The 16,950-nt window shown below is 39.1% G+C and overlaps 1 protein-coding gene across 1 annotated transcript in view; it reads left to right on the forward strand.

Moving 5' to 3' along the window:
- Positions 1-15,635, forward strand: part of LOC103903991 (kinesin heavy chain-like) — a gene marked incomplete at its 3' end in the record, with an annotated part of 21,472 nt that extends 5,837 nt beyond the window's left edge. The window contains exons 3-8 of the mRNA XM_009285315.1: positions 4,806-4,879; positions 9,373-9,477; positions 11,510-11,558; positions 12,385-12,440; positions 13,359-13,446; positions 15,511-15,635. Of these exons, the coding sequence (XP_009283590.1) occupies positions 4,806-4,879; positions 9,373-9,477; positions 11,510-11,558; positions 12,385-12,440; positions 13,359-13,446; positions 15,511-15,635 (497 nt within the window). The remainder of the gene's footprint in view (positions 1-4,805; positions 4,880-9,372; positions 9,478-11,509; positions 11,559-12,384; positions 12,441-13,358; positions 13,447-15,510) is intronic.
- Positions 15,636-16,950: the final 1,315 nt, after the last annotated feature.

A 16,950-nucleotide genomic window follows, 5' to 3' on the forward strand; every position in this document is an offset into this window, starting at 1 on the left:
TGCCTTCTGTGGCTTGGGCGGTGAGGCTCGAGCACTTGCCGGGGAAGACCAAGGCAAAAAAGTCATTGAGTACCTCTGCCTTCTCCATGTCCCGGGTAACCAGGTCTCCTGTTTCGTTCCAGAGAGAGCCCACATTTTCCCTCGTTTTCCTTTTATCCTCGGCGTACCTATAGAATCTTTTCTTGTTGCCCTTGACGTCCCTGGCCAGGTTTAGACCGTTGCTACTTGTCCTATCTGTCCTCATCAGGAAAATCACTATCTGGCAGCAGTTGAGTGGCTGAGTCGCGTAGCTGGCTTTTGTGGGGAGGGTAAATCAAACTGAAAATCATTGTAGAGAGAGTTGGACCAGGAATGAAGAGAAGCACTTGGACTTTTTTTGATTGTTACGAGTTACGTAAAAATCCCAACTGACCTTTGTTCGGTCGCTTTGTTCATCTGTTTTTCTCCCCTCCCTCTCCCTCGCTCTTAAGTTTTGTGCAGGCTGTTTCTATCGGGGACTGTCTTCTCTCTTTATTCAGTTGACAGATGGTATATTAACTATCTTAAGGTGGAATGCCTTCCAGCAAAGATAACCTCTTCCACCACTGAGACCACCAGCCTTTTTAATTGCAGGTGATGCAAAGGACTATTTTTCATAGACTAAGGTATTTTTCGCTAATTGGGAAGGTAAATTACTTATCTGTGCTACCTCAAGCAGAATGTGTCTTAGTATACATTGATGCAAATTCTGAGCAATTTTCTTACATAACAGTTGATTAATCAGATTGTTTTCCCCCTAGGCTGTGTACCAGTATAGAGCTGATGTTGTACCTTGCATTCACCTGGAGATAATAAGCCTCTTTTTTTTCTTTTTTCTTTTTTTAATTTAAACTATTTATTTTTCTTTAAGTTAACCAAGTTTGCCAAAAAGAGGAAATAGTAGTAGTGAACTCTTAGATTGTGTTCAACTGTCCTGGGAATTTAAAGGTATTTGGATGCTAGGTGGTATTTTAGAAACAAACAGGGGTTGCACAGGTTTGCTCAAGGATTTCTGAACCACCCCCCCCCAGGACAATTATTTATATTTTTTTGATGCCTAAACACCTTTTGAAACTCTAGTTCTGTGCACCTTCCAGACACTTTAGCTCATCTTCCCCATGTGCTGGCTTTCATCTAAAGAGGAAAATGAACCTTCCTTCTTTTCCAACTTCCAGCTAGATTTTAGTTTAGAATAAAAAAGTCCAAACACAAATATTTTCTTTGCTTGCTGGCTAACAAAGATGGAGCCTTCTATGCGCAATAGATACGGAGTACTTACAACTGGATGTAGCCTCATAAGTTAAATATGACTGCTTCCCTGTTGTGCTTATATATGTGTGTGTGTTTAATAGGAAAAATGTCAAGTAAGCTTTTTATTTAAAAAAATTCAAATACAGTTGCATTAAATACTGCCTTGCCTATAGGTTATTTTGAAATTTAGTATTAATCTGATTAACTTTTTAAAAGGAAATAATATTTTTGTATTAAAAAACAAGATATAACTTTTATTTCCTGTGAGCTGCTGCCACCGCTCTTACGCTGCAGATGCTTGGCTGCATCTCTCTCCACCTCCTTGGTCCTGTGCTTCGTGTTTCTGCTGGGTCACCCAAGTTAGACCCATTGGTGCAAGTTGAGTGGAGCTCCTAGCAGAATTCGTTTTAAAGTTTTAATCATCAACAATCTTCAGGAATTTGCTAAGCAGCTAATTTTCTCTTGTTAATACTTTAATGTCTCCCAAAGGCAATGCTTAGTATATATTGAGGATTTATTGGAAAAAATGCCGTTTAAATTGCACCCATGAAAGTTCAAGTGAATGGGCTTCGAACGTGGTGCAGCCGGATGGCCAGCAGCGAGGCTCGCCAGCTGTTTTCTCCTGTGTTCAAGCTATCGTTGTTGTAGCCCTTCCCTTCCACTCAAGTTCAATCTGTGTTGAACCGAACATCAATGAGATGTTCCCTTCGGAAAAGAACTGGTGAATGAATGTTTTGAAATATCAATAACGTGAAATTTGGTCCTATCGTGAAGCCTGCTGGTGAAATTATGGGTCGAAGGCATGAACTCAGGACAGCACTGCATCTATGGCTGGATATCTGGTTTCTCATCTATGCAATTATTATTTATAATTCCTTATTTTAAACTCTGTTTCCTTAAAGCAGGAATAAGCAGTGTCCCTATTTTTATAAACAGATGAGGATGCTAAATTCATACGAAATGTTAATACCAGAATGACAGTAATTATAGTCTCTAACTTCGTCATTCTAGATTTCAAGATTTGAAAAATTTACCCAGGAATACTCTGTGGAGGTCTACACAACCTCTAGCATGTCTGTCCTCTTCAGCTCCCCGAAACAGTTCTGCCACAGCTTAAACAGTTACGCTCTGTGATTAATTATAATATATGTTTTTAAATGGCTTCACTCCAATTTCATCCTTATTCAGTATTGCTTTATAGGAAATGTGGGTCTATGTCATGGTTGTCTCGGAAAAAGATCTCTTTCCCTTTCCTTTCTTTTTATCCATTTCTTTCTTTTGAAATCATCTCTCTGTTTTTTATCTCAATTTTTTTCACACTTTTCTTCATTATTTTTATATTTTTCTAACATACCTTATTTAATTCTCCTTCCTAGCTGGACTGTCTACATACATACATATTAAATAAGGAGATTGTATGTGTGTGTGTTTATGTATATGTAATAATATGATGTTATATGCAATAATATGTAATACAGACATGTGTATATTTACTATAAATATGTGTACATATATATACATGCATGAGGGATGAAGGGATGGAGAGCAACCCTGCCGAGAAGGACTTGGGGGTACTGGTGGAGGAAAAGCTGGACAGGAGCCGGCAACGTGTGCTCGCAGCCCAGAAGGCCAATTGTACCCTGGGCTGCATCCAAAGCAGCGTGGCCAGCAGGGCGAGGGAGGGGATTCTGCCCCTCTGCTCTGCTCTGGGGAGACCCCCCCTGGAGAACTGCGTCCAGCTCTGGAGCCCTCAGCATAAGAAAGACACGGACCTGTTGGAGCGGGTCTAGAGGAGGGCCACGAAAATGATCAGGGGGATGGAACACCTCTGCTATGAAGACAGGCTGAGAGAGTTGGGGTTGTTCAGCCTAGAGAGGAGAAGGCTTTGGGGAGACCTTCTTGCAGCCTGTCAGTACTTCAAGGGGGCTTATAAGAAAGATGGGGACAGACTTTTGAGCAGGGCCTGTTGCGACAGGCCAAGGGGGAATGGCTTTAAACTGAAGGGGGGTAGATTTAGACTAGATAGAAGGAAGAAATTCTTCACTATGAGGGTGGTGAAACACTGGCCCAGGTTGCCCAGAGAGGTGGTGGATGCCCCATCCCTGGAAACATTCCAGGTCAGGCTGGACGGGGCTCTGGGCAACCTGATCTAGTTGAAGATGTCCGGGCTCATTGCAGTGGGGTTGGACTAGAGGTCCCTTTAGAGGTCCCTTCCAACCCAAACTACTCTATGATTCTATATTTTTTTTTTTTTTTCCTCCTGGTAGCCTCTATTTGTATAGATATAGAGGGTGGGAAATGTAACCAATATTTCAGAAGCAGAGAAAGCCAACTCTAAAAGCAGGAGATGCGTTTGGAAGTGGCCATGGACAGGAAACTTTGTGCCCTGCCAGATGGCAGCTGGGCTCTGGTAGCTGCTCTCAGTCCCCTCTGCAGGCTGCAAGAGTCGAGCTTTCCTTTTGCTTTTATTTATCGCCGTTGACTCCCCCCTGGCTTTGCTGCTCTATATCTGTCTGGTGTTTCTGCTCTGGAGGCCCGTGGCAGAGCTCCGGTACCGAGTACGATGCTGCTGGCACCCGGCAAGAGGCATCATCGGGCACGGTGGCGAGGGGAAGGTGGGCGTCCCTAAGCAGAGCACGCTGGCCAGCATCCTTCTTGCTGCCCTCGGGGGCTCTGGGAGGTCTTTCGGAGGAGGCTGATGGGAGCAGCACGGGGTTATCACCACTGGTTTTTAGACCGAAGGTTTCCTTCATTCTGTATTAGCAACTCTAGTAAGTATTACTCTTTTTTACATGAAAGCTGCATAAATAGGTGCCCCTACTTAAGACTTTAAATTCACTCGCCTGGAGCAAGTCCAACCCAGTAATCCTTTCAACGGCAATGAATGGACGTGGGACTGTGTGTAAGAACCAGCTGGTTTACAACCCTCCCGGATTTCTGAAAGCTACTATAGACATTAAACACTGCAAAGTTGAAAATTGATACTTTTATATCATATAACAATATAAAATTATTCATTCTGCCTTGAGAGAAGTATATTTTCAATAAAGCAAATTCCTGTGCGTCTGACTTTCTTCTTGCTTTGCTCTCCTGCTTTGCAGACAAGCTCGGAAATTAATGAGGCCATGAGCTGTTGAGGGTGTTATAGTAGTAGAAATATACAGTATGAGTTTGTTTAATTTTCTCTATGAGTTTGTTTTAATTTTAAACCATCATCTGCATGATGGTTTAAAATGCAGGCAATTAAGTTTTCTCTTTCCCATGTTACACAGGTATATTGGATAATATCTAGTGTCCAGAGATATTTTTTTTTCCCAGGAAAGTGAAATGTCAAAAATTCTGCAATTTTCTAATTTATATTTTATTATGATTTTTTTTTTTTTGCCTAAAGTTAGGTATTTTGTCATATTTTTCCCATTCTTTATTGCACTAACTATTTCTAATTGAGCTTCAACATTGTAGAAGACTTATGAAATGCTGATAATCCAGCTTTAAGATGTCAATATGAGTTTTGATAGTTTTTCTTCTTCTTGCAGATGTTCTTGAAGGCTACAATGGCACAATCTTTGCTTATGGACAGACATCATCAGGAAAAACGCATACTATGGAGGTACAGTGGCAAAATTAAATCAGTTTGGTAGCAGCAGTAGAATTATGTGTACCGATTACCTTAACAAGCCAGCTATCTGGAGCACTCAGCTGTGAGTGACATATAAAGAGAGATCTGGGTATGTTTAGCTTCTACTGCCTTTGAAGCTGTAGTATTTCTTTCAATGTGGAGTTTTCTTCAAGAGATGTCTACAGATATCTAGCTAAACTAACAAATGGTGAGTGGAAAATACCATGTATAGTTTCTCCATATTTGTCATAACAGTTTATTTTAAGGGATTTGAATGAGATTTGTTAATCCACAAATGAAAACAGTAATAAGGGTCTTCAGAGTGCCCTTGCATACAGGATTATGAAAATTCACGCCTTGGTTATTGGTTTTCTCATGTGCACCCCCCTTCTGGGAATACCGCTCTCGCGTGCTGCAGCACAGATGGATGAATCTGAGAATTGTTGCTTTGGAGGAGAAGAATACCAAATTGTACCAAATTCCAGTGGCTGAAGTCCTGAGTCTGTTCCTATTTCTGCTACGTGAAGTGTGACAGTGTAGTTTTCCTCCTGTGTTTTTGTTTTTTTTAACTGTTCGGTTAGAAGACATTTAGATATTTTAGTCTCTTGCTAAAAAAGGAGGATCACTCAAGTGTTTAATCCTCGCATAGGATTGTTCCGTCACAACGCTGTACAAGCTGGGCGTATGTGTCTTGGAGCACTTCAATTCAACTGTGAACTTCAAACAGGAGGTCGACAGCAAAGTTTTGCTAAATGAAAGGAAAAAATGAGCTTTCATTTGTTTAACAGCATCAGATGGTTTTGCTACACGATAAACACAGGTGACCTGACTATAACCGGAAGGTTAAAGGAGAAGGAAAGCAACACTCCCTCGAGCCAACAGGCCCTGGTGCAATTGCTGTTCGATTGCCACAGTTGCTCCTTTCCTGGAGGATGCAATAACCGATGCCTCACATCTAATTAAGTCTGTCCTTGCGAGGATGGGGGAAATCACTAGCTCAGCCCTCACAGATGGCACAATGGCTGAGTAATCCACCAGCTCTGAATGTAATTAAATCAAAATGTCTGGAGGGCTTGAGCTGGTGCTTCCACGCGGCATAGGAAAAGATCTCTTAAAGCCAATTTATATTCAGAATTACAAGCTGCGATAAAGAAAATGACTGTAGAAAAATGGCTGTTTTACTTCTTTAATAAAGAAAAAGCTGTCATTTTAAAGTGGAATCAAATCTATATTCGGTTTTAATCCCCCTTTTAACCTAACATCCTCTTGTAAAGTTGCTAAAGTATGTTGTGGAAGAAAAAAATAGTCTGAAGTTGAGGAAATAGTAAATCCTTTTGGTAAAGCTGTTATGGAGGATTTTCTGTGAAATGTGAAATGCTTCATAGTGTTAGCGTTAAGCTTAAACAGGACACGGTAGTATAATGTAGCCGGGATAGGCTTTCTGACATACATAGGTCTTTCTGCTGTGCTAGATGAAACATTTGCCAACCTGTATAGCAGGATATAACCAAAACCTTCTTAAAAATTACATATTTTTGCCCATAAAATTGTATTGGTGGGCTTTGACCTTATAATAGCGTTTTCAATAGTGGGTCCCTATAGATTGTAGTTATTATGTCAACATCCTGAAATAAAACAGCACTGTCTCAAATGTTACACTTCACTAGCTCCTGCCTGCCTGCTATGTGTAAATGTGGAAATTAATGTTCTTATTAAAATGAGAGGCTTTAATGAGCAGAGAACTGTCCTGGTGATTTGGGGGAGTTTACTAACTGCAATGTCAGCATGGCAGCAGCAGCACGTTTCTCCAAACTCTTTCTGAGGTTACAGCTAAATCCATGTGAGGGGTTGGTTTTCTGTTTTTGGATGGGTTTTTTTTTGTTGTTGTTTTTTTAATTTTATTCCAGCTTTCCGGTGAATAGCCTACCTTTACCTTTCTCTTCCCTTCCAGTTTAGGGTCTCCATAAATTATAGTGGGACTTGCTTCAATCATCTCTTGTTTTAATAAAAATCCATTGATAAAGTAAAAGTGGTTTGTTTTGTTTTTTTTTCAATACATCACAGAGTGCTGGTGTTACAGCGTTTTAAAGATCTTAACTTTTTCTTTGCAAAGCAGTGAATGTGATCTTGCTTCACTGAAGTTTCTACTGACTTAGTGAGAAAACCCAAGAAGTTGTAGATTCGGTTACATGCACACTTAATCATGTTTTACAGATTGCTTTCTCTTCTGAGCTAGAGAAAGCTATGTAAAGGGAAGCATAATTATTACAGGGCCTGTTGAGGCTAGGAGAATGTTTAATTAAATACTTCTATAAGTTGTCACTTAGCCAGAGCCCAAGCAGTTATTAGAGGAAGGGTTTACCTAGTGCAGGGATCCCAAAGCTGATGCACCTCTGTGCAGACAGAAGTCTCTGCAACAAAACTTTGAATTCAAACGTCTTTGGCTGAGCTAACAACCCAGCTCGATCAGAGCTACTATAGAAGAGGGGGGGGCACTGCATAGCTCTAGCATTTCTCATTCTGTAGCTGCCTTTGCCTCTGCTGCCTTAGGAATCGTGCGTCTTGCAGCGCTATATAGCGTAGACATGCCTTTGGTTGCATTCATGTGCGCTGAAGAAATGCCAGCAAAACTCTGTTTATTCTAGTTGAGGAAAAACTCCTTTCCCCTCTTCGGGAAAACTCTCTCCGTGCAGTAACACAAGGTAGTCAGCTGGTTTCAGTGGGCTTTTCAAGGACTTCTTCAGGGAGAAGGGGTGGACAGTGTGGAAATTGTATTGCGGTCTCTGCTCAGTAATGGCGCTGTGTGATGGAACCGAGTGCTGTGCTGGCAAGCTAAAACAAAGCGTTGGGGTTTGCTTTAAGTGTGTGTTTGTGCATACAAGTTTTCCCCTCCATCAGGGATTTAGTTTTTTTAATCACCCTCTTTTTCATTCTCATAGTCTGAAATAAAATGGTGTATCATATGACAAGGACTTTTTAGTTTTTGAGAAGCTTAATAGGATGTTAGATATAGTATAGCATTTAACTGCTTCCACTGCAGAAAGTAATATTATTTTTATAATATAAATAAAATATTCACGCTTTAGATACAGCTGAGTGCTGCTTTATAGAGAAGGCAGTCAGCAATGTAACTGATTTATCTATATTCCCCCCGGCTTTTTTTCCCCAGGATGTGTAATTCAAGGGCAGAAACCTAGTAACTGCTTTAAATACCAGCTCTGAGATAGAGAGGGAGAGATTGTGTCAGTTCTTCATGTTAAATTTCCTTCATCCTAGGTTGATGCTTAGAAGTTGACTGTCATTTCACCAGCTTTAGCATAAAGGAAGCAATGTCTAAAAAGACTATAGTTGAGTATCCTAATAAAGGCTGGGAAACTTGGAAAACGGGTCAATGTGACCCACTAGTCATTCACAAACATGCATTATATTGAGAAATACATGTACATGTGTATGATTTTCTTCCTATTTTGTTAAAAAAATGTTGGTGTTTAATAATTTTTAGCAATTACAGATCAAATCTAACTTTCCGTGATTTGGAATTGTATGGTTACCAACTATATTAAACAAAATAAAAATTTCCCTACCACTGCTTGGAGTAAGACGCTTTGTTGTGCTGATATGGACAGTGATACTTGGACAAAGATATATTCAAAAGGTGTATTAGAGTTTCTAGATGCTATGTCCTGATAGAGTCTTATGACTACTGACTTGTTATTGTATATTTAAGCAGTTTCATAAAACACTCAGAAATTATAATACAGTGTACGCTGTAGTCAGAAAAGGTTTTTATTTTGAGTTTATATTTCTGTTCAGTTTTCAAGTGGTGTTAGCTTTCCTGTACGTGTCTGGCTTTTTCAAAAAGAGCAATGCAACTAAAAGGAGCCATGCAGCCAGGGAAATTGTTGGGTTTAGTTAAGACTCAGTTCTTGAAAGAATAGAGGAGGGTAGTTGTGCAAATTAACGTGGAGAACAGTAGTGTTTGTAAGGCACAGTTCGCTGGCAATAGGCCCAGCAAGCTCAAATCAGAATATATCGCTCTTAATTCCCAAATCCCCGCAACCCAGATTTCCCTTTAGCTTTCTAGCGTAGTGGTGAAAGAGGAACAAAATGCTTTAATACTTCATGTTTCTGACATGTTTCCAAATACCGGATTTAACTGGGAGAACCAGGCTGTAATTTGTACGTTTCTTTGTGTTTATTCATCTATCTTTGGTCGGAGAGTGACAGTGTAAATAGCGGCAGGACAGCACGCTTGGCAAATGGCAGGAGCTGACACACCAAATAGGTGCTCCGTCGGGTGAAAAGTGCTAACATGTCGAGTCGTTCTGCCACCTTTTCTGTGGACTTACATCAAGCAAATCCCCCCCCGAGCAGCAGACACCGTCATAGGGGCCCACTGGAGGAAGGTGTGTTTGGACAAGCCTTTCTCCTCTCTTGTGCCTGAGCAAGGCTTTCCAAGTTACGGTTTGGTTTTGTGTCCGCAGGGGAAGCTGCACGACCCTCAGCTCATGGGAATCATTCCGAGAATTGCACATGACATCTTTGATCACATCTATTCCATGGATGAAAACCTGGAGTTTCATATAAAGGTAAATGTGGAATGACGGGTTACGTAATGGGTCAGGTGGAAGAAGGTTGAGCTGGATGGGAAACCTGCATTTGTGCTGTAACGCTGTGCTGCAGAATTTTTCCTTTCTCCCTTTTATAACTCAAAAAACCATTGGTTACTGAGGATATTTACTAGAAATAATCCAATACAGTTCCTAGCCTTTGATGGAAATTCTTTTTGAGTGTGTTTTCAGCTCAGGTTTGCTAGTCCGTTGGTTGCCTTGTCTCTCACCACAGCTGATAGGCTAGCCGACATGGTAAGAAAACACTTATTTCACTGCAGCTTCTCCGAAGACTGTACCCCAGCCCCACTAGTTATGACCATAAATACTGTGGATCTGCGTGACGTTTGAGAGAATACTGACATGTTGTTCCTATCTCAGTGACATAAACAGTCCTCCATAATATGTGGGTTTGAAATGGAGGAAAGATGGCTTTGGGCAATTTACGGAAGGATGTTTGGAAGTAATTTTTAATCTCACAATCTTACATATGGGTTCCTTAAGATGGTGGACTAAGTCTTGATTTGAACAGCTGATATGTTTTCCCTGTCCTTATTGCGATACCAAACATACGATCTCAAATTATTTCAGTGACCTGATTCCTACTGTTCATCCAGTCTCTTGGGGAGCTCTCAGCCATGGGGGCATCAGTTCACCTGGCAGAGTTGGGGTCAGGGTACAGCTGTCTTCTAAGTGGACATCGGTAAAATTACCCTATGGATTGCAGGAAAAATGGGTACTCCTCTGTGTGATCCCTCCCCCAAAACACACAAAATATACCTAGGCAGCTTCAGTGAAGTTAAGTAGCTGGGCACAGGCTGAGTGTGAAAACACTGTCCCTTCTCCTGCTGTGACCAGGTGATGCTCTCCGAGAATGGAGCTCTCCTCCTCTGTCCCTCTTGTGCCTAAAAGTTGGAGATGAGTGACTTCTTAGTGCTTCTTGTATTAAAGCCCTTGAAGCACTTCTGGGGGTATATATATGTATATATTTTTTTTTTTCCCCCCTGATAATGTAGCAGAGAACCTCTGAACCGGTTACTGATCTGCTGGAAGGTGTGGGTCATTTTGTATTGAGAGCCGCCTTAGCAGAGCCTCTTTGTGGGTGTGCTCATGAAGTACAGACAGAAGAAGCAGACACACAACGTACAAATAAACCATCTAAATATGTTCATATATATACTTTAATATTTTAATAATATTTTAATTGTAAAATACCGAGCCTCTTAAGAAGAGACGCCTCTGAATTTTCATAGAAATGGCTTCCACAGGAGTGACACTGCTTTCTTTTCATCATCTGTAAAGCTGTCCTGTGGCTATTGCTATTCTACATGATAGCACTTGGATACCAACGGACGGGGACCCCCTTGTACAGGACATGGTAAATTCCTGTCCCGGCAGAAGATTATCACTTTATAAATCATGTTCCGCCAGCACTGAATTGTTTCAGCGGTTTCCTATCATAGTTCACGTTTATGAATATCTTAACAGAAAAGCTGCCGTTTTCAGTTTCCTCTTTGGGACTTGTTTCAGGACAGAACTTTTACATATGCTTCATTTAAAAGTTTAATTTAAATTATATTGCTTAAGCTTATGTAACTTGTATGTTAAACCACTGAACGTGCTGTGTGCTTTTGTGCTGGTGAATATCAATATGCCTCTTACAGTTGTCAAAATTTACCCTCCTCGTGATGCAGCTGTACTGATATGATACTAGCTGAATTGATTCGATTCTGTTCAATATTTTTGTGTTTAAAAAAAAAAAGTGATAAGATTTGTCTGAAGGTTTTTTGTTTTCTTTCCTGATGAATCACTGGTAAATGGAGAAAGATCAATGACGTGTAAATCATTCAAAATACAAATACTTCCACATGAAAGATGTGATTCAAAGAATGTGGGAGGTAGATTGTATTTTTAGTTTGGTGCTTTTTATTTTGACAGATATGGAATATAGGTACAGAGATTTTTAAATCGTCAGTGTTTAAATCTGTAATGTTTATGATTACTTAATTAGGTTTCCTACTTTGAGATATATTTGGACAAAATAAGGGACCTACTCGATGGTAAGTTCTGCATTTCTTACGTGACTGAGGGTTGTGGGGCTTGGTACAGTGCTTTGAATCAACGCTTAAGGGGAAACAGTTACTTTCTTTGAGAGTGATTTAAATTTACGCTGTATGACTGGGTTTGTGAAAGAGAATTTTGCAGTTTAAGTCGTCTGATCTCTGACTCTCATGCACCTACCTCTGCAGTGCTACATAGCTTGATTATAAATCAGTGAGTACAGAGGATTTTACAGGCTTCAAGGCATGTCTGAGCCTCATTGGCAATGTGTATTCTTAAAGTAAAACTTTTTTGTTAAATTTAGAATGCATTTGGTTCAACGTATTCCTTGCTTTGCTTCTGTTAGGTAGAGTTTGTTGGGAGTTATCCGTCTCTCTTACAATTTGTGTGTCTGTATATGCATGCTGTATGTTGACGAAAGTGCGAATTGATGTGTTGAATCAGTCTGAAGACAGAGAAATGTATGCTAACGGTAACGCCAGGAACGGGTATTCGAGCTTTTTTGAATTCCACTGTGTTCTTCTGTTTCTTTTGAAATTTTTGCTGCTTTGGCAAAATCCAGCTTGGTCTGTGTTTATTTTATTAATCCAAGCAATAAACAAAAGCTCTCGTGCGGTAAAGTTAACTTTAAAGAAACAGGTACAAGATTGACAGAACAAGAAACAAGTTTTACGTAACGGAAATATTGGTAGCTAATAAGGAGTGGGAAGTGACTACAGTCCTCATTTACAAATTTAATACATTCACAGTATTTGTCTGTCATGCCTGTAGTTGACACATTGTTACCTGTGAAATATTCCTAATGATCTCCATCTCTTTTACCAGTGTCAAAGACAAACCTCGCTGTACATGAAGATAAAAACAGAGTCCCATATGTTAAGGTACAAAGAAAATTTGATGCTCATTTTTTCATTCTTTCTCACATATGCATTTATTTACATATTTCCATTTGTATCCCAGTGCGTTTGCTTGACATGATTCAGCTCACGTACAGAGTCTTGAATGTTCAAGTAGTATTGGTCCCTGAATTTAAAGTTTTCTGAAATATTAATGGGCTTGGATCATGTTTGCTTTATTTTCCTGTCTTTAAACATTCACATTTTGTTAGTATGGTGTTAAATTTTAAGTATTCATATTCCCATTTCGTGTCAGATATGAAAGAGAACATCTTGAAGAATTTTGTTCTTTAATGTTTTGTTGTATAGATGCTGTAACCTTGCGATATTAGAACAGGTTTGTTGGGTTAAGAATTTGTTTTATGACTTCCTGGGCCCTCACTTAGATGTAATATACTTGTTATGAACATATGTGAACCTTAATAATGTACATATAATATTGGTCTGTTTATTCTCATCCTGGGGAGGGCAAAAAAAAAAAATTGGATAAAATAATGCCTTCAGTAATACTGCATTAAGGCAAAGAACAAGGACTATGCATCTTGTCTTGTAGTTTGAGAGAGAAAAACTAATTTGGGTATGTAATCTAACGCAAATTAGTAACAGGAATATATGCTGTATCATGCCATGTGTTCTAAGTATAGAAGCTCTCTTCTACTGTGTGTTTGGATTTGACCGAGTCTTAAATCTCATGAAAGAAAATTATCTCTCAAGTTATCCTGTGGACTCCTCCTGAAAGCCACACAAAGGCGTGTTTTGGCCCATTGCCTCCCTAATGACCATGTTGGATGTTGATGGCTCTTCTAATTCTTTTGTTCGTCAGCGCTAAATATTCTTCCTGATGGCATTTGGAGTACTAGGACACTTCCTAAACTTCTCTGTTTTCAACTTGCGCATTTCTAGGGTTGTACAGAAAGATTTGTATCTAGTCCTGAAGAAGTTTTGGATGTCATTGATGAAGGGAAAGCTAACCGTCATGTAGCCGTTACAAGTAAGTATTCTGTGGAAGCTTTCCTGGCTACACAGTGTGGGTGGTTGTAGCTTCCTAGTGGTGTATTGATTCTTCATGTTCACAAAGTACTTTCAGTTACTTACGTGAACGATGCAATGATGCACAAATTATAACGCTCTAGAATTAATAGAGCTGTGCTTTTTTTACCGCTTCACTGCATACAGAAACACTTATTGACTTTCGGCTTTGAGAACTCCTGAATGGCAATTATATAGTATCGTTAGATAAAAAGTCAAACTACGTATTGTTACACATAGTATAGATATTTTGAAATTATGTACATATATTCTTCTTTGTGCTACAAGTCAAGAACGCGGAGCAATTCACTGGTCAAATAGCAGGCAAAGACTGCAGAGCAGTTACCAGATTCTGCCTGTTTCTCTCTTGCAAGTTATCCCAGTGAAGCAGCGACTTGGACTGAGTTTCAATGATGGCAAAGCATACAAACCTTCCTGATTTAAGAAACCTAATAATCACTTCAGCCTGTGCCAAATTTGTTGACATTATGTTGAATGCAGCCTGCTAGCATTACAGTGATAAAAAGGGCAGGTATCTTTGCCCTGTTTCCCAATTTATACTGTGAGATGTCTTTGATCCCAGCAGTGAGCTTGGCAGAACCTCAGCTTGTAACTCAAATTTTCATGGTGGGGTGGGCTTTTTGGGGGTCTGTGTGGGCGTTTGGGTTTGGGTTTGTTTGTTGTTGTTGTTGCAATTTTATTTTATTTTCTATTTTTGATGATGCACTTGAGTAACTTCTTTCTCTTCCATGTCTCTCTGCCTTCTTGCTTTGGTAAATACTGTATTGCTTTAGCTTTCCCATGCCTTTCTCATCATACTAATAGAAATGTATTCTCTTTCTGAGTAACGTTTCCTCCCGTTGTTTCTGCTATTCTCTTTAACAAAAAATACCCAAATACACCTTTTGCTGTGATCCTGCTTGTTGCATTTGGTGCACACAGAAAAGTTCTGACAGAAGTTGACAGAGAACGAATTTTACATACACTGAAATGGCAAGGAGTGAATTTGGAAGTGTTATTGAAAAAAATGAGTTTGGAGATGGAGGAGAAAAAGGGAGTTCAGATAAATATAAGTACTGCTGTGAATGTGAATGGGGAAAGGTGGTAGTGGATTTTAAAGTAACAGAGAAAATAGAGAAAACAGACAAGAAAGTGGTTTACTGATTCTTAATGTTTTCTTTTTGTGACTTTATGAAGCTTCAAGCATGACACGGTTACAATCAAACTTGGAATAAGTGGAAGCTGAAAGTGTAACTGCCTGTGTTTTACCTGCTGTCCGGGTGAAGGAGGATTTTTAATTACATAAGCAATAAAAATCACTCTGAAATTTCAAATAGTGTGTTTTGATGAAAACTTCTGCTAAATTTTTGGGAGTTCTCCTCACGCAATTGCACGGAGACCTGCCCAGCTTCTTTTTATTGCAGTTATTATTACTTCTTTTTAAATTCTCTTGCTCAGCTCAAAATTATTCCTCTGTCCAGGATGCTGAACATAGATCCTCATTGTAGTTCTGTGTCTAAATATTGTCTGTTATATCACAGCAGTTTTTTGTGTGAGCTGTCTATACTCGTGAAGAAGCATGAGAGGACAGAACCTTTATTTCTTACTGTATCTGTGTAATGTTATTTTATTATTCTTATGCTGTGATTTTTTTTTTTTGTTATTTTTTACTATTTCTGGTCAAATTTTATTGCTTCAGGGGGGGGAAAAACTTTCAAAAAAGGAAGAAAGAAAGGAAAAAAACTTTCAAAAAAGGAAGAAAGAAAGGAAAAAAAGCTTTTTTTTCCCAAGGCTGTCATTTATCATGAATCTGGTTAACTTGGTCATGTTGGGAGCTCATTCTGTAGTCTATGAGCTTTATTTGCAGCTCTTGGCGTAGACACTGCTGTCGGTACCGTGGTCTGGGCTCTCCAGTGAATGGACTCATCCTTTTGAATTTGCTAGCCATGGGCTAGCTCTAACGAAATATAATTTCTTGTCAGGTTTTAAAGTAATTTTAAATAAAACCTTTCAAATGTGATTGCAGATATGAATGAACACAGCTCTAGGAGCCACAGTATCTTCCTCATTAATATTAAGCAAGAGAATGTGGAAACTGAGAAGAAACTCAGCGGAAAGCTTTACCTGGTAGACTTGGCTGGAAGCGAGAAGGTAATCTTTCCTTTTTCCTAAATGGCTGAATTATCCTAGTGGGATCACTAAACTGGTCATGTGAATGTGTGTCAGTGCAAACTAAGCTAGGTATAGTTACAGAAGTTTTACAGAAGCCTTATCTCATGTTATCGTTATTATGGCAATCTTTTTCTTTCTTTTTTTTTTTTTAATGTGGTGTGGGGAAAGGAACAGATCAGAACCGTTTATTGGTATGAAATGCAAAACCCAAGACTCTGCAATGTACCTTCATTTATAATGAAGTGAATTGAACCAGTGTATTTTTATGTAGCTTCACATTTAGTTATGGGTATTTGAATAAAGTAATATAATTTTTACATAATTTGTCATATTAGACTGCTGTCTTAATTTGCTTCTATTCAGACATGTCCTAAATCTAGGTTTTCTGTAATTATTTCACATATTAGATCAATGAAATAACAGCAGTTAATGCAGTTATACAGCTGAAATCTACTTGAAGTTCCCTGAATGACTGTCTTGATTGTAGTGACTATTTCTGTTTTCCAATATAGAAAAATACTAACCAGAAAAGAACTTGTATCTGTTTATCAAAAGAGTAATGGTCTAGAACAGTACTGCAGCGGAAAAAAGTTGTTTCTCGGTTCTAATTCTAATGTCTTCTGTAGTGTTCATAATTTCTTCACTGTAAATTAAAGAAATGAATTTAAAACCCCATCGTTTTGCAACGCTATGGATCCTTTATTCAAGCTGGATCCTTGGTAACTACTCTGCATGTCAAAATAATTAAATAATTACTCATGATGAAGCAATGTCTCTCATTGTGGTCATAGATTTCCATTTCTTTCTGAAAACAAGAAGTAAAATGACAGATTTTGTTTGATAGGCTGAGCAGCTTTCAGAATGCTCATTGGGACGTGCTAGTTGATAATCCATCATTACAATGCGGAAGCCATCCATCAGAGTAATTAATCGTGTTAATTCTATTATTGCATATAATAGTAAATGTTAAATTAAAAACTCCTAGTGGTGTTTAGAAAATGAGTGCCTAGTCAGGCTCCCCTCTCCTCTGAAAACTACACTTCTGTGGTTCATTATGTTCATTTGGACATTGTACAGAAAACCTGAAATAAGGGTTTCCTTGGTAGATTGTCGTCTTAAAAGAGACAATTACGTTTCCTTTTATGTGGCATTCATTTTTAGAGGAAATTACAGATACTGTAGCTTCAAGTGTAGAGAAAAATATATAGCTTTATATAGCTTTATCCTACATTTCTGTTCCGTCCCACCCACCCCCCAAAAAAAAAAGAAAAGACTATAAAACTGTGTCACTGTC

The sequence above is a fragment of the Aptenodytes forsteri genome, unplaced genomic scaffold, assembly GCF_000699145.1.
Source record: "Aptenodytes forsteri isolate BGI_AS27 unplaced genomic scaffold, ASM69914v1 Scaffold380, whole genome shotgun sequence".
Lineage (NCBI taxonomy): Eukaryota > Metazoa > Chordata > Aves > Sphenisciformes > Spheniscidae > Aptenodytes > Aptenodytes forsteri.